Source organism: Tympanuchus pallidicinctus, unplaced genomic scaffold (genome assembly GCF_026119805.1).
Source record: "Tympanuchus pallidicinctus isolate F22 unplaced genomic scaffold, pur_lepc_1.0 scaffold4, whole genome shotgun sequence".
NCBI classification, from domain to species: Eukaryota; Metazoa; Chordata; class Aves; order Galliformes; family Phasianidae; genus Tympanuchus; species Tympanuchus pallidicinctus.
In genome coordinates, this window is record NW_026294758.1 from 11,973,242 (window position 1) to 11,996,487 (window position 23,246).

Genomic DNA, 23,246 nt, shown 5'->3' on the forward strand with positions numbered 1-23,246 from the left:
GGCTTATGACATCAGTCCTAGCAGTAGAAGTGATTTGCTGCACACTTCAGCAGGAAAAGAACTTTAATAGGAAAAATGTAGGAAAATAGACACCTGACAGGAAAACTGCACATAAAAAGAATCAAATGATCTCCTGAAAAGACAGAAATTGAAAAATATGGTAAATATACTGCTGCCACTTGCCAACTGGCAATAGGCAATTAAACCTACCTCAACATAACGTCTGCTGCTAAGAAATATTTTCCAGGCTATAAAGCTGGTGAAGGCAGCATATTACAGACTGCTACACATATTGCTGATAATTTTCTTTGTAAGAATCCCAAAAGATCCTCAACAGCACTGCTTACACATAGATGTCCAAGCTTGGTGTTTTACTAGAATCAAAGACTGGCAAAATCACAGAAGTACTTCACTTGTGCCAAAGAAAACCCTTCAGAGAGAGATGTAGTTTCAGTTGTGTTTTCACAGTCTCCTCTTGCTCAAGCCCAATCATGACTTCCTGTAAGCCTGCTCTGTAGAGATCTCAAGTTCACTAGTCATGCACTCTAAGAGACTTCCATGCCACTTTCAGGTTGAACAGTGCTCTGGACAAATAGCTCTGCAGCCTTTTAGGGTACCTCTGGAAGTTTTGTTTTTCAATCCTAGGCAAAGTAAAATCAAACAATGCCAAGCCAATGCACCATGTACTTACGTTATTCAGTGTACTGGTTATTTCCCATCCCGTTTTTGCTGCCAGGTATGTCAGTGTAGCTATATTGCTGTAACTCATATATGCCTGAAATTTAAAATATATTTCTTATATATATATATATTCAAATGAATGGTAAAGGTACAATACACATTCCAGAAATGAGATGATCTTTTTTTTCATCATTACCCTTGAACTGCAAAAAAATGTAGACTTTCCCATAAGAGTTTCCCTTCCGGAATGCACAGTCCAGCAGTTTCTGAATTAAATATCTTCAGTAGTGAGAATATGCGCTCACATGGCTGATGGCAAAATAACCCTAACTGAACAACTATAAAATACCACTTTGGGCTTCTTCAATTACAAATCACTGCAGTGAAACTATGACCACCCAAAAGTTAATATAGGTAACCTCTGAGACTGCTAAATTAATGGTTTTGTCCATCTTTCTTCTAACTAATTAAAATTTACTGGAAAATTAACCTCCTCATTGCTATCAAGCTGTGGTCTACCATGGCAGTTGCTTTACAAAGCAGGCTCAGAACAGAGAAAGCGCAAACATATCTATTATTTATGCATGACTACACTGGATAGAGCTCTCTTTTAACTCTGTAAAAAGAAAACAGAGCTTCAGAGTCTTTAATGACAGGTTTTAATTCAATACCAAATAAATGTAAGTATCTCATTTTTATGAGATTATGAGTTATGAGATTATGAGTTATGTTTATTGTCTTGCAGAAAACAAATGCTGTGCAATATTAAGATTCCATACACAGAGATTCCACCGTTAATAGCAAATCACCTCCCGGATTATAATTCTCAATTATTTATCTACTTTGAGATGTAATAGAAAAAGATCTTGAAAATATTTCTGGGAGCCACTGAAAATTTAAATGCAATGAAAATTTACCTACAATTCCATGTTGAAACAACATTTTGGATTTGTGCTCAAATTCACCTAAGCTCAGGTTCACCACTTTTTAGTTTACGGCACTGGCAGATTCTATGGCCTTGCATATCCAAGTCAGAAAACACCACTTTAGGCAGAGCATCTAGGAATGAACACATTTTTATCTTTATTTCCCACAGAAGTGAAGTTTACCTTATTTCACTGTTCACCTGTCTGTTTGCATTGCCACGTCTTTCCCCCAGCTCACTAGACACAATAAAACCCCACAACTTCTGACAGCTTTTTAAAAGAGAGGCACAGTGGGACAAAAATCTTCAGGAGACCTGACTTCATTCCAGCTCTGCTTCTTAAGGGACTATCTGGTGAAAGATTCAATCTTAGAGACACATTTTATGTTCTGTACAAAACTTACAATAGCTAAGAACCTTTTAAGAATAAAAGAAAGCTCATTTTATCACAGGCTTACTGATTCTTCCACAAATAATACAATACTTTGGTACAGCAGGTACAGTGTGGAAACTGACAGGGTCTGTACAACTCTTTTACACACTCAAAAAGTGTACAGTATTTTATTCAGGTAGAGGGTAGAACACAATCTAAAGATCACCTGGTTGCTTTTCTCCCACAGATCATAAGGTTTGTCTTCTTTAGCAGACAACATGCATTTTCTAAAACAAAGTTAAAAGAAAAAAAGCAGAATGAAACAGTTATTTACACTTTTTATATATATATATATATATATGTGCCCATATCAACCAGTTCTATAGGGTTAAGTGTCTTCCAAATGCTTTACAAATATTTTACCAATTGCCAACTGCAGGACAAGTTTGTGTAACTCCTTTTTTTTTTCCCCAAAGAATATGGGGGAGACAAAAATAACCCCAAGAACAAAATACTTATGGGATGAGTAGCCCCTAATAATTTGATACAACTAAGGCAGAACAGTCTAGACTGTTAAGCAACATAACAGTTATGTTTGAAAAGACTTAAGACTTTACAAATTATTGCTTTTTAGTAGACATATGGAACATGAGTTTCCAAAACCAAATTTTCCCTGTTGTTCAACTGTACCTGGCTAGTCGAATTCTCTTTCGGGCAATAGCTCCATGGTATCGTCGCACACTGTCCTTTAAAAAGTCAAGCAGACAAGGACACATCTGATTATTCTCAGGAACACATGTGCATACAAAACAAACAAAGAAACAGACTAACTAAAAAATATAACAGATGGACAAACCCATGAACGCATTATTATTATATAAAGAACTGTACTATGAGGAACATATGGATGTTGAACTTTCCCCAGATTAACCTGATTCGGTGGTTTACTTTTGACTTGACAACATTCCCTTAAGTTACAAAATCAATCCAATTAAAAAAAATCATATCACAGCAGCATACTCCTAGCACTTTGGTCCCGACGCAACGGCAGCCACACAGTGTACCACAATACATTCTATTCCTTCTAAAATGTGGCACCTAACAAAATAGTCAATCCAACTCACCACCATCTAGCGTTCAAAGCATGCCAGACACATGGAAGAACTTCTGTTTCAGTGCACACTGACCTAGGGCACAGACGTGCCTTGCCTTTCAAGGCAGCAGGTCCTTCCCTTCCCTTACCACTGCTCTGCTGAGGAGTATTTTTTTTCTGAAGCATGGAAGTGAGCCAAGAGCAAAAACTGAACCAAACTGCTCAACAGGACTTACCACTCTGAAGGAACTAATACTCTGGAAAAAGCTTTTTGTTTCCTTTAAAGAGCTGACATGCATCTTTTACTAGAGTAAGCACAATGTCTGGATTAGTGCATCTTAGCCTTTCTTATGTACAAACTAATAATTTCAGCTGCCATGTTCAGTCTAATAACCACTGAAGTTTAAATAACCTTGAGCGTATTTTCCATTTTTCCTAGACTTGCTTGTTTGACTGTGTGGGAAATGGTATAGATCTTCTTATCTTGATGTTCAATTTGTGGATGCCCCCTCTAAGCCAGGTCTTTTAGGGAAGCACTGTTCTACTGGCACAAGTTAAGGTGCTGTTTGCCCCTGTTTTTTAAAAGAGTACGAGTCAGTCTTTCCTCTGGAAACAGTCCAAGAGTGAAGCAGGAATGAACCTTATGACTTCACCTAATACACTGGATACCTTGATGTTTAAGAATAGTTTCATTTCCGCCTACACCGCTTTCTAAAAATCTCATTAATTAGAGCATTTAGTTAATGACAAGTGATAACAAATAATTCAAGAACAGTGCTTGTACTGCTCTCACTGCCTAGTGAACCTCTCTCAAAGAAACACATGCTTCTATTTCCACACCAAAAGAACTAGAAAGCTTGCCTGTGTCATGAGATTTGATTCCCAAGGTTTTTCTACTAACTCTATTTCTCATCTTTCTTAAGAGTTTCTAAAAATAAGAATTCATTTAACATTTCTAAGCTTTACAAGTTTCTTGCTGTCTAGGCATCTTATACAGTCACTGGAGACTGAAGAAGAAAAGTGGAAAATATGCACAGCAGATACTTCTTCTCTCTTCATTCCCTAACTACAGAAGTTCTAATGACAACTACCTTCCAATGCACGTCTGTTTTGGATGTCTAAAGTAATAACGATTAATTTTGCAATCAGAGGTAAACACTTCATTTATAGGCTTTGCATGCTGCAAGAAGAAGCATTCCAGAGCCTTATTTAGCCCTTCCTTTCCCAGCAAGTCTACAGCGGCCAATTGTGTGACATGCAGAGTGCTAAGCAGGACCACATAATTCCATGCATACATTCATTCTAGTATAAGGGTAACAGCTAACCTTAGTAATAGGTTTGATTTTGGGGAAAGTGAGCTGCTCGCCTTTGTCATTCACGGAGTTAAAAATGAGATATGCACTGTTAATATGTCGTGCTTGGTTCTGGATCCATTCTTCACAGTTATAAGCCTCGACGCGAACACCAACCTCCACACTGAAATAAGAGCTCAAATTAATCACTGAACTACCACAAGTGATGCAAAAGTAGCTCTAGGATATACTAAGAAGGACTGCTGAACACTTTCCTGTGTTCACAAAGCTGTACTCAAATATTTCCTGCAGGAAACAAATAAGTTATTCTGCATGGACAGATGCTTTTCACAGATAATAAAATAAAATAAAATAAAATAAAATAAAATAAAATAAAATAAAATAAAATAAAATAAAATAAAAAAATAAAAATAAAAGGTGACACTCGACAAATAGAATGAGTAAAAAGAGAATAAATTGAGCTAAATAGCAAAATATGAACACCAGTGAGAAAACTGAGCAAAAATTAGCAGGACAGCATTTATTTTACATTCAGCAGAAGCATACCATGAAGAGGCTACCTTCCTGTACGCACAGACCAAGGGATGAGAGTAGGCCTGAAAAAAGGAATCTGGAGGCTCTGGTGACAGGAAAGTAAATGTGGGCTAGCAGTGTGTCCTGGCAGTCAAAAGGGCCAACTGTATGCTGGGGTGGAACATGCACATAACATAAAAACATATTTATAGATACATCTTTCTAAGTTCCATTTGCAAAATACTTCATTCAGTAAGGCAAAACCAACCAGATAAAAATCCGAAGCATGCAGTTAGGTAGGTGCTGGAGAATTCAAGGAATAAGTATATGAAGAGGTTTACCTATTTTGAAATGTATTGTTCACAATTGCATTGAAGACAAGGCGGTCACCCACAACAGATGGACCCCAGAACTTGAACATACTGACAGATTTCAAGATGGGATATGAACGACAAAGGCGACTGAAAAAGAAAAAAAAGAGGCAGAGAGCAAATTATCCAGTCACATTAAAGAACCACCTTTGTTAAGTCTGAAGTCAGCAGCGATTAAAGTATACATCATAACTCACCAAAATACAACTCACCAATATAAGTTAAAGTGTTCAGCTCCAACAGCATTTAATTCAAGCTTCAAACATAATACTACCCCTTTTATCACACTGTTTCATTTTCAACACTTTACAAACACTAATTAATTCTCACTGTTTCTTATTACTTTATTTTGGAACCAGACCATGAATACCTTGCCTTCAGAGCAACCACATACCTCACAAATAGTTTCATTAACTTCTGCATTACTGCATGGGGAGTAGAATGATGCTCAATATGCAAAAATGCTAAATCATAAAGCCTTTAGGCAATGAAAGAAACCTGATGACCTACTCTTGTCAATACAGTTTGGTTTTTTGTCAAATGTCTTCTGCTCATTTTATATAAATGAGAATAAAAAGCTACTGATAAAACCAAATGCACATATATGGTTTTAATTAGCACACACAGTGGGATAGCAAGATGTTGATTCAATTCCTTACCAGTACAGAAACCCCAAACTGTTCAGTAAAATAATAATAATAAAAATTGATTCTCTTTTCTGTGTCCAGTTCTGTAGAGCTCTTTTCTTATGTCAGACTTGATACACACTGTATTCAACTACATGCTGTCAGGTTAAGGTGAGTTGTTTTGTTCATTTTTTTCAAACTGCCTGTGACATTTTATGGTAGAATTTTTCTGTTCTAGTACTGAAGACTGTATTCTTTACATGAGCGCATAAGCACAGCTGCTCTTTGAACAAGGGCATGGGTGGAACAGATGTCTATCCAACCAAGCTACACTGCTAGAATAGCTTTGCCACACTGTGTCATTCACACTAAGGAATTCCAACAACCTAACACTTCTCTGTCTGCAGTATGGATAATGCAGGTCGCAGCTGGAGTACTATGTCCAGTTCTGGTCTCCACAGCCTAAAAAAGATGCAGATGGATTGCAAAGGGTCCAAAAGAGGCGCACAACGATGATCAAAGAACTGGAGAACCTATCCAGTGAGAAAGGACTGAAGAAATTAAATCTCATCACCCTACAGAAGGCTGAGAGGGGAACCTCATCACAGCATTCCAGCACTTACAATACAGCTACCAAGGTGACAGAGGTTCTCTTCACAAGGAGCCATACTGATAAGACAAGGGGCAACAGATCTAAGTTGTACTGGGGGAGTTTTTGTCTTTATAAAATAAACAATTTTTTTTGCAACAAGAATAATCACTGCAACAACTTCCTCAGGGATATGGTGACCTCCATCACCAGAGGCTTTCAAGATGTAATTTGGACACAGCACTCAATAACCTCATCTAAGCTACCTTTTCCCATAACAGCTAGGATCTGATGATTTTTTGAGGACCCCTGCAACCTGGAATGCTGCATGATTCTACTGAGTTTAAGAGTTTGTGAAATTTAAGGGCGAAGGTGGGGGAAGGAGAGTCTAGTTTGCAAGCGCTCTGGAATAGGCAAAGTTTTGGTTTCTTCAGCAGTTCTAAGTGTAGTAAAGACCCCACTCTTGGCAGATGTTATTTTGTAGCACATGAACACTATACATGAATGTCACTCATTTTCACACTCTGCTCAATTCCCATGTATGTGTGCAAAACTTTTCAATTAAGAACTGGAGATGCACATCTGAGACAAGATTTCCATTGTGCAGTTTTTATGCTTGAAAATACAGTTTTGTACCATTCCTAGCTTTTAACTCAATTCCACTCTGGAAGCTAACACTGTAGAAGCTAATGTTCCAGTATGGTTAAACGCACACAATTATCTGTTGCTAATTAACTGACTGGTACATCTTTTTAATAAGCTAAGACATTCAAATGACTTTGTAATTTCATTAAGAATAACTTGATCTTCTGATTTAAAACATTCAATAGTTATCTCATTTAGAAAGTTCACAATAAGGCTGCAAATACAGTATTACAGATAACAAAAAAAGTAATAAACAGAAATTCAGCCTAAATATGCTGTTTTTCCAGGAAAGCTATGGCCTGAATACTTCTGGAAGTTTAAGACATATAAGTGACTAATCTGGCTCAAACTAGTATTTGGATGGCTTTACTACTATCTGTAAGATTTTCATCTATCATCCAGGCAAAAAAGAGGGAGGAGAAGGTAAGTAACCTTTCAAAAGTCCCTACAAATTTACTTTTTCAAGTGTTAGTCCTCCTGCTCCATTTCTCTGTCAAAATCTGTGGCCACAGCAACTCCTAACTGGCACCTTCACAGGTCACATCTAATTACAAGTAGCCTCAGAAAAGGTTTATAGGAAAACTAGCTGCTTCTCAAGCAGAAATTACAGTATCACTGTTTTCAACCATCCTTTGTCATCAGTTATTAATCTTGAAATTTTCAACACGACAAAGCATGTTTGACATTAATTATTCCAATGAAAATATTTTCAGTACTTGCTTTGCTGATGTTTCCCTTCACTTTATGATTCTCAGTAGGTCAAACTTACCAAATGAAAACAAGTAAGCATTTTGGGTCAAATTCTGGTACAAATCTGAAGCCTTTGAAGCCAATGAAATTACACAACAGTAGGTAAGGTCAGTGCATTCTCATGTTAATAAAACAAGCAGTTCTAACTAAGGAAAGCATGTAGGTTGCTCCAAAAGTAGTGTCTCCTATTTATTTCCAGGGAAACTACAACAGATACAAACAGTACAACAACACTACTTGGTAGAGAAAATTCTCAGTTACAAAACACCATTTCTCAACATAGTCAACATGCATTTTCAACAGTGAGTGCATGTAGCACTCAGAACAATCTGCATAGGCATCTGGTACATGGTCTGACCTTCACGTTGCTGTCACCACTGCTGAAAGGCACCACCCACCCCCCACACTGTGCTCAAATCCACTGGCTGGTTTTAATAAATGCTCAGAAAATGTCAATAAATGTCAGTGGGAATCATTTTTTTCCACATGGAGGAATTCACTTATACACTTTTACTTCATATGCACTTCCATGTCAGATGCTCCTCTGCTGCCTGTCTGTCGCACAGAAACAAAATGTAACAGTATTGACAGGAAGATTCAACGTCTACTGCCATACCACCAACCTCTGTCTCTGGTGACATGGGCCAACATAACGAAATACAAGACATTACTTTCAGAGTAATGCCTTCATAGATTCCTATCAGTACAACTACTGTCTCCAAGTCAGAAACACATGAATAATGAATGGGAAAGTAATTTAATTATTAAAGTTAAAAAACAAAAACAAACCTAACGTCCCTGCAGTGAAATAGGTCACTTGGTATGCAAGAAGAATTGAAACTGCAATTCAAGTGTTGCTTACAAAGAAGCTCTGTATATTGTCCAAGAACAAGGAGGAAGATAAACAGTTCAAATTCAGACAAGAAGAATTTAATGACAATATGCCCAGGCCATAATGACAAGCAAAGCTAGACAGTGTCACAAAAATATTTTGTACTTACTATCTCAACATGTCAAAGCAAATTACACTACTAAAAATATCAGAACCCACAGGATGTGGGACTCAAAGGGGCTGAAAGGCTAGGCGACTTGTGGAGGTTAAACATTCATTCATCATTCAACATCAATACAAAAGAACGTGGTTCTTCTGATTCTTCGTCCCTGACTTATTCCTTCCTCTGGTATAAGGATTTGCAGACCACCATTTAAGTCTCATTTAAGACCACCGTAAGAAGTCTCTCTATTTTTGGCTATCCACTGATAATGAGCCTGCATTAGTTTTATTAAGACTTAACGACTGCCACTGCTTTTGAAGCACTGCACCAACCAAAAGGAGGGTGGGATTCTATTCCTATTCCTAATGGTGACTTTCTGCAGGGAGTTTCAGGCAAATACAGCCTCTTTCGCCTTCGGGCCTGCATGTGTAACAGAGTGACTCCAACAGTAGTGCGGCATGCTGTGGTAAATGTACCACATAAACTGCTTAAAGACCTCCTGCAATCTTAAGAAGAAAAGACAAGAAGATTTGGATCTGCTTTTTTCACGTAATAAATCCCACTGAAACCCTAAATATCAAATTGGAGGAATACATCCACTTAGAAACATATACAAAGACTATGATGAAGAAAGTACCTTGCTGAAATACTTGCCACTGTCTCCATCCAAGCCATGATCTGACCACCAAAAGTGTTTCCATGATGGTTTGCATGAGGAGGTTGGACAAGCTCAATACTTTGTACATGAGTAAGGTCAGCTGAAATCGCATCTTCCTCTTCAAAAGTTTCTGAAATATAGCAGCAATGTATCATGAATTATTTCAGCTATTACCTCTGATAGCCAAAAGGAAAATATTCCCAGTTACTGAATTGTGCCATATGCCTCAGATACACTCAAAAGGAAAAATGAAGAAGGAATACAGGGGAAAACCTCTGTTCTTTTCAAGGGCAGAAAGACAGTGATGATTTGTTCTGTTCTACCATGCTAGCTAGAGGTGGTGGATGGTGCAGCCCTAGGTATGTGACTGTGATGCTGCGATCCTTCCTTCCCAGGCTATCTTCTCTGAAGATGCTGCATCAGAAGCAATAACTGTGAGGCTTGGTTAGTTGAGAACACATGCAGCCAACAGTCAGAATCTGTGCTTGCATTATTCATGGTTGCTATGCATAACTTCTAATGGATATTGTTAAAACTATTTATTACTTGTTCAAATGCTTTCCACAGACTTTGACCACCATGTATGATAGGCATCTGTGCAAATGTGTCTAATTAAGTTAGAGTATTGCATGATTAGTTCATAACCTGCTGCTTACAAATTTTTCATTATTAGAAATATAGAAGGCATAAAATAAGAACACAAATACTTATCTGAATTAATAACAACCTTCTGTTACTCAAGCATTTCCAATTCCACTTTCAAGTGACAAGTCACTTTGGTTTTTCAGTTACATTTTTCAAGAATGCTTTTAGGCATGAGACGATGTCAGTAATTTACTAAGTGCACATCCATAATACTTGCTACTTGACCTGAACTGTACTTTTGAATTTTGCCCTAATTAACTGGCTTTATGATTATGTAACTGCACGGACACATTTGACTAACCTGAACTTTGGAACTGCTTAAGTTGTTTCACAACACCTACTCAGAAAACAAACGTCACTTTCTGAATATGCTACATGGAAGCATCTAATGCAGTATTTTCTTCTCTGTTTCGCCTGTTGTGCTCACTCTGCCTCCTGAAGTAGGTGAATTTGTGCTTACCATTATAAGGCCCTTCCAGGAAATTTCTAGGCAAGGCAAGGCAAAAACAGCATTTCTGATCTGTCTTTCATGGGATTGAGTCACTTTCTATGTGGCAATTATCAAAACACAAACACTTTTTTTTCTGTATTAGTCTCTACATGATCTTATTAAATGAAGACTATAACTTGATAAAGATACATGCTGACCATTGTTTTTATGTAGTTACAGTTTAGAATTTCAAAATATGAGCAGATTTCTTAAAAATCTGTTAGTAATTTACTTCATGGCCTTTTACAGCAACTTTGGAGTACAGCTGCCTTTAAGAAAAGATATTTCTACCAGAAATAAATATCAACTTGTTTCTTGTCTGAAATTTTCTAGCTTGGTCCTGAGGAGTTTAATTTTTTTTAACCTGTTAACAATCACATAATGAAGAAATGTCTGCATGTTGGAAATATCTCTCAGCAGGAACACAGTTCTCAGTTCTTTCTTCCACAGTCATAGCCATGAATAGACTTTATCCTTTTTATTACCTTATAACTACTCCTATAGGACCTTATTACTGCATTGCAAAGTTCTGCACAAACTGTTAAACCTTACACATAATCTATAAGAAGATCTGCATTTCACACCTATTCAACATGTGCTTAGCCTTTGGTCTTTCGCATTTTAAATCTGGAATTTCTGAAAGCAATACTATTATATTAGTGCAACTATCCAACACAGCATCACAAATCTGGCACACTCTTTACAATCTGACACCACCACCTCAAGAAGCTATATTCAAATGTTTGAACTGCTCTATAAGTTGTTTAGTTATTTATTCCATGTTCTGTACTGACCACAGTAGTCACCTTCTTTATTACTCTCCTGCATTAGGTTCTGAAAAACCTCTTGATAGCCCAGTCGGATTCTTTTCCTTTCAGTAGCCAGGGCATGCTCCAGATGGTCTTCTGCAGACAGAAGCTTTACAGGTTCTAATTCAATCTATACAAATTAAAAAAAAAATAATAAAAAAAAAGGCTCTTGATTCTACAATCATACTGTGCACTTTGAACTCAAAATACCATCAGCACTTTCCATAATCTTTTGTTATCAACTGTCGAAGATGACACGTCTGATTAATACAAACAAGAACAGAGCTAAAGTTCAAGGGATACTGCATTATCTTTTCAGAGTCATTTGTCAAAACCCAATGACATTCTTTTAGCTTTTACATGTACTTATCTATGATAACACATGCAGTTTAAATAAACAAGCATACAAACAAATACATTAAAAAAAAAGACCTTAATATATATTACTTGTGTGATTTATTTACAATATCAGGCTCCAGAAACCTAAAAAGAATGCAGAGGCTCTGTAACACAGACAATACCAATATTCTGCATCACATGGTAGTGCTGCCATTATTTCTCAATCTTAAGAGTCTTTACTCAAAATGCTTTATTAGTTTCCTTGTCTCATCTCTGATCTTACTCAAGAGCTTCCTCACCTTTTCCAAATGTCTCAGTTGAAAGATGGTGAATGTATGCTGTTGCTCTCTGCACAGCTTTGGCAACAATTGCTCAGGAAAAAAGGGTTTGAAAAGAATGTTCTTTAATTTCCCCAAGACCTTAATTTCCAATAGAATTAGAACTGAAGTCTTAAATTCTCTCTGGCAGTCCTGTCTTAAACCTAGTTGTAGTTAATCATCACCAACTTAATCCTGAAATAACCCTCCTGGAAATTTGGGCAAAAGGTAAATTGGTTAATGCCATGGCTATGATATCAAATGTTTAATAAACAATCTTTACTTCATAACATTTTAGTGCTCTCAGATTAACCAATTTAGCTGTTAATCTTTCAGAGGTAAACTGAGCTTTAGTTTTGATAAAAGTGCTCTGAACTGTTTCTTCAGTAAGCTGTCATGCATTGTTGCAAAAAAGAAAAGAAATAGCTGGGGTCCTGTGCGATCAGGTGGGTGGCAAAGATGCCAATGGCAGTGGTTGGAACTGGGTGGGCTTTAGGTCCCTCCAACCTAAGTCATCCTGTGATTCTGTGATTCTATGATTCTGTGACTACTCTCTACCAATCTCCAGTCAATATTTTAAAAAGGCAGATGCATTTTTATAACGCATTAAGAGACAAGAAAATCAGAAATGAAATTTGATTCTAGCAATTTGTGTTATAAAGAAGACTACATACAAAGGAGTTGATTAAGAAGATCTGATGAGTATACAGCCTCTCTCATAGGAAAATATTAGAAGAACAGTGGCTGCTGAGCACAGCAGTGGGAAACAGGCCGAACAGTATCATGACTGACTACTGAACATGTCCAGGGGGCTAGACACTGAGGAGAATAAACAACAGTGGCATGAATGCTATTTTACATAAATGCTTAATAATTAATTTACAGTGGAAGACAGCTTAAAAAATTTCTTCTATCTGAATAGTGGTGACTTTGAACGATCTCTTCAAAACAGGTGAAGAATGAAAAAGAAAAAAAAAAATACATGAACTCCCCCAATCCCTCTCATGTATGTAAATCAATTTCTGAAAAGGAGAGAGATGGTGCAGACTCAAAGGAATATTTCTTCCATGCATACATCTGTCAACACTGAGCCCTTATAATGGCACCAGTTCTACTACTAGTAAATGTGCAACAAAAAGTGGAAAAAAATTATAAAAAGCTAAGAATTTCAGATGTTGTAGTTGTGGAAAAAGCACTTTCTTTATTGTCAAGACTTTATGCTGCTTTTCTACTATTAAACAGAATAAGCTCTTATCTGTGTTTCCCATGTTTCACAATATAAAATTTGGAATATCTCAGAGAAACCTGGTCCCAACTTAAACCACAGAACAAAACAAAAAGAATACCTTTTCAGGACCAACTGGCTTGACTACATATGTTGCATATGCCACACTCACAATTTTTTCAACATTAGTCAAAACATCCTGCACTGTAACGTTGATGCCAACCTACAGGGAAGGAGGTAGTAAGACAAGGGGACAAAAAAAGTAATTACACCACTGTCAGTTGAATTGAGATAAAGCAACACACTCTGTATCAAATTAATCACATCCTGCCTCTTAAACCTAAAGGAAGAACAAAAGTAAAAAGACTGATCTGCTATCACTGATAGAGCTCCGAACATTTAAGAATATCAGTATTCTCTGACCCCTGAAAAGTTTTTAGTATATGGATGCTTCCTATAAGTTACAGGGTAAAACAAAAAGCAGGACAGACATTGAGCTTATGGATATCTAATTACCTGTATATCGTTTGGAGTCCTCATTCAAATCTACTACATGTATGAAAAATTAAATCTTTATAAACATGCAGAACACTTGAAGAAATTCATTTGAACCTCTGAAAAAGGCCTGATGTGCATCAAACTTTCTGATGTTTTATTTTTAAACTGTGTTTTAAATTTTTCTTCTAGAATATGCATAATTCCTATTGATATTAAGAAAAACTGGACTTGGGCAGAAGTCAAAAAAAAGTATCCCTTAGCCTGAATTCTCATTTCAAATGATTGGACAATGCATTGTTACAATATGAAGAACATGCACTCCACTGAGAAAAATACTCCCATATCACAAGTTTCAAATACATTTACAACTCCACGTATTCAGTAGACCCTGGCTTTGATCCAGATCCCTTTGAGGCTAATAGCTTATGACTGGACTAACACCATCTATACCATCCTGTCCATAATATCTGCCAAATATTCTAAGTCTCCAGGGCTTAGTTTCTACTTTGACATGGATTATTTAACAGCCAACACGGAATTATAGTAGCAATTATGAAACCAGAGTTTGATTAAGCAGTGCTGACTTTTTTAGATCTGTAGAAAGCACCTTCTGAAACTAGTTAGGCTAGGCTCTTGTATCCCTCCTCCCATCTCTCTTCTCTACCTGAAGCATCATTATGTGGTAATACAAGTGGTAAGCTCTTACCTCCATGCTGGTTTTGAATGCTCTGTTCACCTTTGCTTTGATGGTAATAACTTGTCCAACTCTGTTAAGAAGAGTAAAATCTTCTTATGGTTAATAATGGTTTACAAGTCCCTTCCTCTATAGGTATCCATAATACTAGAGAAGAAAATCTCTGGATGAAACTGTCACTAGCTGTGATCAGTTTGTACCTTCTACTGGGCACCACAAATGCAGTGAAAAAGGTTATGCACACTTATTTGTAAGTCAGGCTTCAATCATACTCAACATCATGCTCAATAATGATTTCAGTCACTCAGAAAACTGCGTAAACTTATCAATCAGTATCCTTGGTATGCTCAGCACCCAAGTCCTTAATACTAGATTCTGCTTTTGCTCAAAGGCATATCTTGCCACAAAAGTTACACCAAGTTACTGAGTATATCTAAGTGCAAAACTGCATGGGATATGTTCTATACACATTCTCTAGCATACACATACACAAACACTAGCAATTATTTCCAGTCTGTGCTCCATTCCTAACTCATTTAAGTTTCTGAAGGATGTGAAAGGAGTTCACTTTCTGTGTTGTGGGCGTGCATGGCTGCAGCAGGCCCCTTCTGTCCTAGCAGCATGCTTCTGAACAACTACTGCTCTTTTTCATTTGTCTACACGGAATATCTAAGCAGAATAATATATTTTCATCTACATAAAATCAATTGGCTATGAAAACATATTCTTTCCTTACGGAACTTGTAAAATGCTTCTTATATACTAAGACTGACTCTTATTTTTAATATCCTGCTACTAGGCAAAGTTGAAAGAGGGCAGCCTCCTTAAGAGGCTCAATAAGAGCCGTATTATTGAGCACCTTATTGATATGCATGGTGAGAACCACAGCTAAAATAAAAGGCCACTGACTTCATGGAAATCAGACTGACTTAAAGCTGCTAAGGATCAGATCCAGAGTGCAGCAAGCTTCATCCAGATGGAACTTGACAAAAATTTGCAACTTAAGAACTTGGCACAGTATGATCCCAGTTTATTTAAAGTATATATATTTATTGTTTCTTTCTAATTTAATGAATAGTGTTTTGATATGTAAAGGTATGCCTTTTATTAAACTACTTCTCTTACTCCCAGAATTTCAAGCAAGTTGTTTTCAAACACTAAAATGGAAAATAAGAAACCTGTTCCTTTACAGCACCAGACAAGAAGAATGAACTGCATACAAATTTTATCTTTCTTGTTCACATTTCAAGAATGCAAGTGGGAACCTTTGCACAGACAGGAAAAAAAGTGGTTAGAGGTATGATTTAGGACCTTTTGCAGACACATAGCTTTTCAAGATATGTAGAAGCTTTTCTACTATGCACAAACATTAACATAATTCCAGGCAATCACCAGTTAGAAGTTTAAAAGAAGAAGTGATGAATTCTGCACCTGACACAGTGCATATGTACAGATTGGGGAACGAGCGGCTAAGAGCAGCTGTGCAGAAAAGGATCTGGGGCGTCTGGTGGCAGCAAGGTGAATGCGAGCCGGCGGCGTGCCCTGGAGCCCAGAGGGCCATCCAGCCTGGGGTGCATCGGGCCCAGCGCTGCGAGGGCAGCGGTTGTGCCACTGTGCTCCGCGTTGTGCGGCCTCACCTCCAGCACCACGTGCGGGCTGGCGATGCGAGAAGGACGCGGAGCTGTCAGAGGGTGCCCAAGGGAGGGCTGCGAACGTGGAGAAGGGTCTGCGGGGAAAGGTGAATGGGTTTGCTCAGCACAGAGCAGAGGAGCTGAAGGGAGGCCTGATGGTGGCTGCAGCTCCTCACAGGGAGTGGAGGGCAGTGCTGAGCTCTGCTCTGTGACAGCGACAGGACCCGAGGGAACGGATGGAGTTGCGTCAGGGGAGGGCAGCTGGGGTGAGGGAAAGGGTCTGCGCCAGAGGGTGGTGGGCATGGCACAGCTCCACAGGGCAGTGGGCTCGGCCCTGAGCTGCCAGAGTTCAAGAAGTATTTGGACAGCACTCTCAGCCACAGGGTTTTAGACTTTCCTATTTTGGAGCTAGGAGTTGAACCCTGATGGTCCTTCTTCCCCTGAAGATTCTATGTCTATCACAAACTCCCAAGAGGATTACAGTAATATAGTAATAAAGGTAATGAGAAGCACAAGGTCAAAAAAGATAAATTCAGTAGATAAACTTGACTATGGCATACACTATTGGCAAGTATCATGCTTTCCTCTAAAGAGATTGAGTTCAGAGAGTTGTGGACAACATCACAGTACCTGTGAACATCACCAGATTGTCCCCAAGGTCCCCTACCTAGCAAGGACTGCGTTAGTCTCTACCCCAAAGAGTACTTGACTATTCTCCACAAAAGATTGTTTCTGACCTTTGCTAGTAATACCTCCCTGGTGACTCTTCTTCCTCTTTTTGAGAACATTGCACAACAGAGGCTGGAGAGGTAGGACTGGGTCTGTTGATGTTAGACGAAGTGCAGAACTTGAGGGAAGTATATAATAAAGTTGAATGTGATCTCACTCAACCTGAGGAGCTAGACTTGCAACTAGACAGGTTTGGATTTCAGAGACATTATACTGCCTGACTGACTTACATCTCCCCTGGTACTCCAGTCTGTCTACCTGAACTCACATTTCATTGCAGAAGCATGTCCTCTGGGGTCCATGGCCATATCAGAAAATAAAGATGTCAGAATGGAGATCGTAGCGCAGCATGATCAAGAAATGTCTTTCTATGTACTTTCCAGAGCTGTTTCAAAATGGGATTTTTTACACTATATCATGTATTCTGTCTTCAGAAAAACCAATTTATCTAAGACAAGACAGCTGATTAGCTTGGGCAGAAGTCACAGAACATCACACTTTCTCTTGTAACTGGCAGGAGGAGTCTGAAATCTATCAGAACAACTCAGAGTGTTAGTGAAAGTGAAATGTCATTTAAAGTCAGATTTTCTTACTGAGCTGCTGCATTTTAAAAGACAAGGAAGAAGGACTTATTTGTTATCATGGCATAAAGCTGAGTTTAGCAATATATGGATGCACAATGAGAAGTTGTGTTTCCATGCCAACTGACAAGATATAAGCACAGAAGAGTTAATCCCTACAGAACATCTGGCAATCTTGAGTTAGGTGAATAAAATTTACAGCCTGCAACTTAAAATTTATAAAATACAAGAGCTCTCCTACTCAAAATGTTTGCATAATCTGGTAAAGTTTTGGAAATATAAGGGCTGACCGGAGTCTGAAGAATAATTACTGACATGACTTCACTGTTACTAGGCTTGTGCATAACTTAATGTATGAAAAACTGGCACTATAAATGGAAGTAGAACAAGAAAAATAGTTAGAAACAAATTGGGAAGGACAGTATTTTCTTTAGAAGCTTGGGTCTGCTTTCAGAAACAAATCTGAAGCTACTGAAGTCTGAAATACTGTGGCAGAAAGAAAAACATTGCCCTGACTTCACTTGCAGGACTAAGTCTTGCAGGATTCACTTGTGATTACAGTTTTCATGAACAGACATTTTTTTCCTAAGGAAAAGTTTAAAACCACAAAACAAATACAATTAAGACAAACATTTTAAAGCTTCTTGTACAACAGATGAAGAACAAACTGTGATTTCAACATGATCATACTCACCCACTATACTACTGCTTCAGGTTCTCATCTTTGAAGCCACAAGTCTGAAAACCTGTTGTTTAGCAGTGTGAGTGGATGCTTATTTTACACTCATGTCCTGTTTTCAACTAACATCAGCTGTACATCTGACAGGCAGTGTTTCTTGGCTTACTATCATGATCATCCCTGCATGTACATAGGCAGGTAAGCAGTTCTACCCCATCTGCGCTGTCACTTATGTACTCATTAATTTCTAGTTTGTAAGATGCAAATACACAAATGGGAAGTTCACAGACCATTTTTCTTCTTTTGTTTGTGTCTTACTGCTGCAGCAGCTTACGTTCTGTAATATGACTAACTTCCGCACACAGTTTTGCCTATTTAATTGTTAACAAACCACGGCTTTTACATAAATGGTTCATTACAGCATTAATGACAAGTAATGACTGTAAGTTCACAGCAAGATAAAGTTCAGGAAAAAAATGTGCCATTTCCTCCTACAGTATCTTTTTTTTCCTTGGAAAATCGTGAAAATAATCACAAATGCAGAACATTTGTTTTGCTATCAGAAGATTATTAGAAGATTTTTTTAGGAAGAGCTGATTGAAAGATGGTGAGAAAAAGGATTTGTGATACAAATGATAGAAAAAAATCATTTGTAGGTGTGTATTCCTTATCTAGTGAGATAAGTAATATTGTGTAGCATTCACATAAACTGCAGTAGATCACTAGGCCACTGGTTTCTCACCTGGTATCGATGTTTGCAGGTAAAATAAGTACAGGTTATTTTGGACTTTAGAAATTGATTTGTTTCTAGTAGTGTCAGGCTATCACAGACAGAAAAAAGCATTCTGGAGACTGAACCCTTTAACTTTAGAGAGTATACTGGCCCATTTTACCATGATTTTACAATGCCTCATTTTATCTCTGCCAAATTAGAAATTCTAAAGTGAAAACATTCGATGATTGCTAGCCGTTTCTGTACCTGGCAGCCTCTTCAAACTGTATGTCATCCATAGATGCTGTCACACAAGACACACCAGCATGTTTCTCAGCTTCAAAAGAGACACAGGACACAGAGTTACTACACTGCTCTAGCAGCAAGCCATTCACCTATATACTCATACACGTGCATCAGAGACAGAGATGAAACACATCCAGTTTGTCTTCTGATCATCCCAAGGCAAATATGCAGTAAACTCTTTTGAAAAAGAAGGAGCTAAATAAGAGAAATACTTACCATGAAATAAGGGTAGTATCAAGAGACGGGTCTGGACTATTATAATGATTCTCCTGAGTTTGAAAGTTCTGTTTAAAGTCTTCTGCTAAAAATGGACACTGATACAAGATAGCTAACAAGCATGTTCCAGGACAAAAAGTATTAGTAGGTCTATAGCACTCCCAGCAATCACCTCAAAACTAGGATGCTTTGAATCGTGGCAATGTTAAATCTGCATAAAAACTTTGTTACGTGAGAATTCCAAGACAAAGGAAAATGATTTACTGCCTTGATAGCATGGTAGCAGCAGTGGCAAGCAGGTATGTGCATGCCTTCATTGTTGCAGTAAAATGCAGGAACTATATATAAAAAAAAATGCAATCAAGATTCAAACATTAAAGTAAGTATTTACTTTGTGTAACAATTGCAAAATACTATTAGCAAAATCTGTACCATGCTCTCCATCTCTCTAAGACACAGTTAGTTATGAAAAATAACATCTATGTTAAATAGAATTAATCAGGAAAGTTAACTATAAAAAAGGGCAACGTCTATACTGTTAATATTCGACAGTTCAATAGTTATTCTTTTAAAAGCAAGTTATTGTGATTTACCAATTATTTGACAACAGCACTAGAGTTTAATGTCACAGGCTCAATCTCCAGCACCTCGGGGGCTGTGCAAACACCAGAAACCCCAGCTCCAAAAAGTTTCCTGACAAAGGTTAAAAATGCTGATGGTAGTGCTCTGCCAAGAGGTAGGGGATCTCACTCACAAGAAGCCTAACAATATTTTTAGTGATCTGTGCAAGAATAGGCTTGCAGGGGTAAGACAGAAGATAGTGTATGCATTATCATAGTACCTGAGAAATTCCCTTTTAAAACATGATTGTGAAACACATGAAGGCACTCATGAAGAACACAATGATCCACTCAGGGTAAGAGGTCCCTATCGACTATGAAGCTAGAGTTTTAATAGAAGATAATGAACATGACAGCGATATCTTGTAAACTCAAAAGTGGAGCAAGAGGCCAGTTGGGTCAAGCCTGAAGCAGTAGGACACAGAACACGGGTGTGACACTGGTGCTGGCAAATGCAGTTGGCACTAGCATTGGGAAAACATGCTACAGCAAAAAAAATCCTATCTGTCATGTTTAGCATGCTGTGACACAGGATTCAAGTGTTACAAACCCTCTGTGTGCGAAGGGATGAATGGCATGACTGACTGCTGCTGTTCTAAGACAAACCAAAGAAAAACAGTTAAGGTGGGCTGAAAGGAAGCTCTGCAGTCAGTCTGCAGCTGATTAAGATCGCAGATTAACTTGTAGCCCAGGGAGCAAGGACCAACTCTGCTGCAGAGCTAGGACTTAGGGGCTTTCTGTGGTGAGGAGCCTTTCAAAAAAAGCATTTTTAAGAGCGAAATAACCAAAAGGCTGAAGACAAAGCAATTCCTTCGTGCAATATCACACCACTCAGCAAACTTGCAGTGGCCCTGAGAAGTGTGCCGGCTGCTGCTCCTGCATCCCACTGCTTTCTCCATCTGAAGGGTTATAGAATCATAGAGTCGCTTGAGTGGGAGGGGCCTTTAAGGGTCACCTCGTCCACCTCCCCCACAGGGACATCTACAGCTACACCAGTGTGCAAAGCCTGGTCCAGCCTGTACGTACAGCTGCTCCAGCACAGTGCACGCCAGCACTCAGCCCAGCACAGCAATGCCATGAGAGCACATGCTCCCACATCATGCTGCTCTCCACGAGGCTTCGTGTGCACGAGTATAGATGGCTGTCGGCAAATCATCTCCAGAAGCCATGAGAGAGATGATAAAAGTCTCTGAAGTGGGTGGCTTTTTTTTACCCGGGGTTCTCTTTTCCATCCTCCAGTACTTCTCACTGCTCCATCCCTGACTTTCCCTTCACTGCCCTCTTTTTTTTTTTGCGCTCCCCACCCTCGCAGCTCCCTCCCGGACCCACCAGGCCCCTCGAAGCGCAAACCCACGGGCCTCACGCAGCCCCTGGGAGCAGAAAGCCGCCCACCACCGCCGGGCGCGGTGCGTGTGAGGGGCTCCGGACATTCGCCCCGCCGCGCTGCCCGGCCCCTCTACCTGCCAGGCAGGCGGTGGCGTCCATCCACTTGAGGAGCTGCCCGGCGCTCAGCTCCCCGCGGTGGTTGGCGTGGGCCGGCAGGACGCGTTGGCACATGGGCACCCATCCTCCCGCCGCCCCGCTCCGCTCCATGCCGCTACCCGCCGCAGTGTCCGCCGACGCCTGCCCGCTGCGGCCTCCCCGTTCCCTGCCGGGCTGGGCGGACCCGTCCCGCCTCAGCGCCCGCGTCTGAGAGGGAATCGCCCTCTGTCGGCGGGGCGGGCTGTGGGCAGGTGCGCGGTCCTCCTGTCTGCTGTCCGCTGTGAGATGAGGGCGGTAGGACTGCTAGTTCACAGGCAGGTAAAGGGGAAACCGAAAACTGTAGAAGTGTGGAGTGCGTGCTTGGGCGAGTGGTCAGCAGACCTCCCCTAGCTGCGCAGCAGTCTTAGAGAAACAGAAATGGCAACTTCTCTCATTTCTGTTGGGGTAAGAGAAGCTAGTACTTGGGAAGGGCACTTCGGAGCTGCAGGTGACGCGTGATTTCTGAGGAACGTGTCGTGTGACGGCGGTCTGTCGGAGGTAGGAGCTGCCCACCAGGAGCAGTGGGCATCCAGCAGCCGAACGAGTGCCGCAAATGGCTGCTGCCGCCTTCTCCACTTGGCAGCCACGGGGAGTGAGGTGACGGCCTCACAGCCTCGATGCAGCGTCCTTTTCCTAGACCAGCCTTAGATCTGCTAAGCGGACTTTCCCCCGCCCTCCTCTCGCCGTCTGCTGAACTAACTCAAATGTCTGTCGTGTCCATCTTGCAGCTTCAGCAGATCCTTCCGTTGCAGCCCCGGGTACTCCTTTAGCTTCTTGCACATCAGAATACCTTTTTCACAGTTGTCAGTGAATTTGGCCTCAGAAAGCACCTGGTGGATCAATGTCATTCTCCTTCACAGATGCAAGGATTCAGAAATGAAGTTACCAGCCCAAGTTCACAGAGATCTGTGGCAGACATTCAGTTTCCCAGCAGAAAATTGACTTATGCAGCACAGCAGCCATACCAGCACTGCTAGAAGCTGGCGGGACTACCTAGCAGGTGAAGGCAGCCTCTGGGAGGCATGTGTAAAGGGGCCTATTTCTCTTTCACAGAATCAAAGAACTGTAGGGTTTGGATGGGACCTCTGGACCTGGGAGTTCAAATGTCTGCTAAAGCAGGTTCCCTACAGCAAGAGCCATTTGGCTAGATGTGTCTTGACTATCTCCAGAGAAGGAGACTCCGCAACCTCTCTTGGCAGCCTGTTCCACAACTCTCTCAAGCCCACAGTGAAGAAGTTCTTTACTGATGCCCATTTGTGGCAAAAGGAACAAATGGTCATGGGCAGATGGAAGAAGCCTTACATCCAAACCCATAGATTGCTGAGCTAGCCTTCAGTGAAAGTAGTCTTCTGAAATGAGAACTGATGGTGAACTAGAGGGAGCTCAACTCCAAAGGCTTACTCAACCACCTGAGACATTGGCTTTCCTTCAGAAGTTATTTGCTAATGTGGTTTTATAAATGATTCTCACTTTATGGCTTGAGGCCTGAACTGAAACAGTAAAAACAACCAAGGAAACAGGTGCAGTATTGTTTTAAATAGTTTTAAAAGGACAAAAAAAAAAAAAAAAAAAAAAAAAAAAAAAAAGAAAGAAAAAAAGCCTAATAGATATTAGATTATTCCATCCTAGTAACAAGTATTTATAATGGAAGCAACACAGTTTTAAAGGCTTTGTGTGGCACAGTAGTACATTTAGTGGGTGC

The 23,246-nt window shown here is 39.6% G+C and overlaps 1 protein-coding gene across 4 annotated transcripts in view; it reads right to left on the reverse strand.

Moving 5' to 3' along the window:
- The window catches only part of ACOT12 (acyl-CoA thioesterase 12), a 29,588-nt gene extending 7,902 nt beyond the window's left edge, over window positions 1–21,686 (reverse strand). Inside the window, exons 1-11 of one of the 4 annotated variants that reach the window (XM_052700515.1) lie at window positions 21,484–21,686; window positions 19,149–19,218; window positions 14,562–14,622; window positions 13,479–13,580; window positions 11,462–11,606; window positions 9,512–9,662; window positions 5,240–5,359; window positions 4,398–4,548; window positions 2,670–2,725; window positions 2,206–2,266; window positions 692–775 (exon numbers count right to left, since the gene is read on the reverse strand). In XM_052700515.1, coding sequence (XP_052556475.1) covers window positions 692–775; window positions 2,206–2,266; window positions 2,670–2,725; window positions 4,398–4,548; window positions 5,240–5,359; window positions 9,512–9,662; window positions 11,462–11,606; window positions 13,479–13,580; window positions 14,562–14,622; window positions 19,149–19,218; window positions 21,484–21,616 — 1,134 coding nt within the window. In that variant the 5' untranslated portion in view covers window positions 21,617–21,686. Of the gene's footprint in view, window positions 1–691; window positions 776–2,205; window positions 2,267–2,669; window positions 2,726–4,397; window positions 4,549–5,239; window positions 5,360–9,511; window positions 9,663–11,461; window positions 11,607–13,478; window positions 13,581–14,561; window positions 14,623–19,148; window positions 19,219–19,403; window positions 21,326–21,483 lie in introns of those variants that run through there. The other 3 variants (XM_052700516.1, XM_052700518.1, XM_052700517.1) reach the window with 3 other exon arrangements.
- Window positions 21,687–23,246: the final 1,560 nt, after the last annotated feature.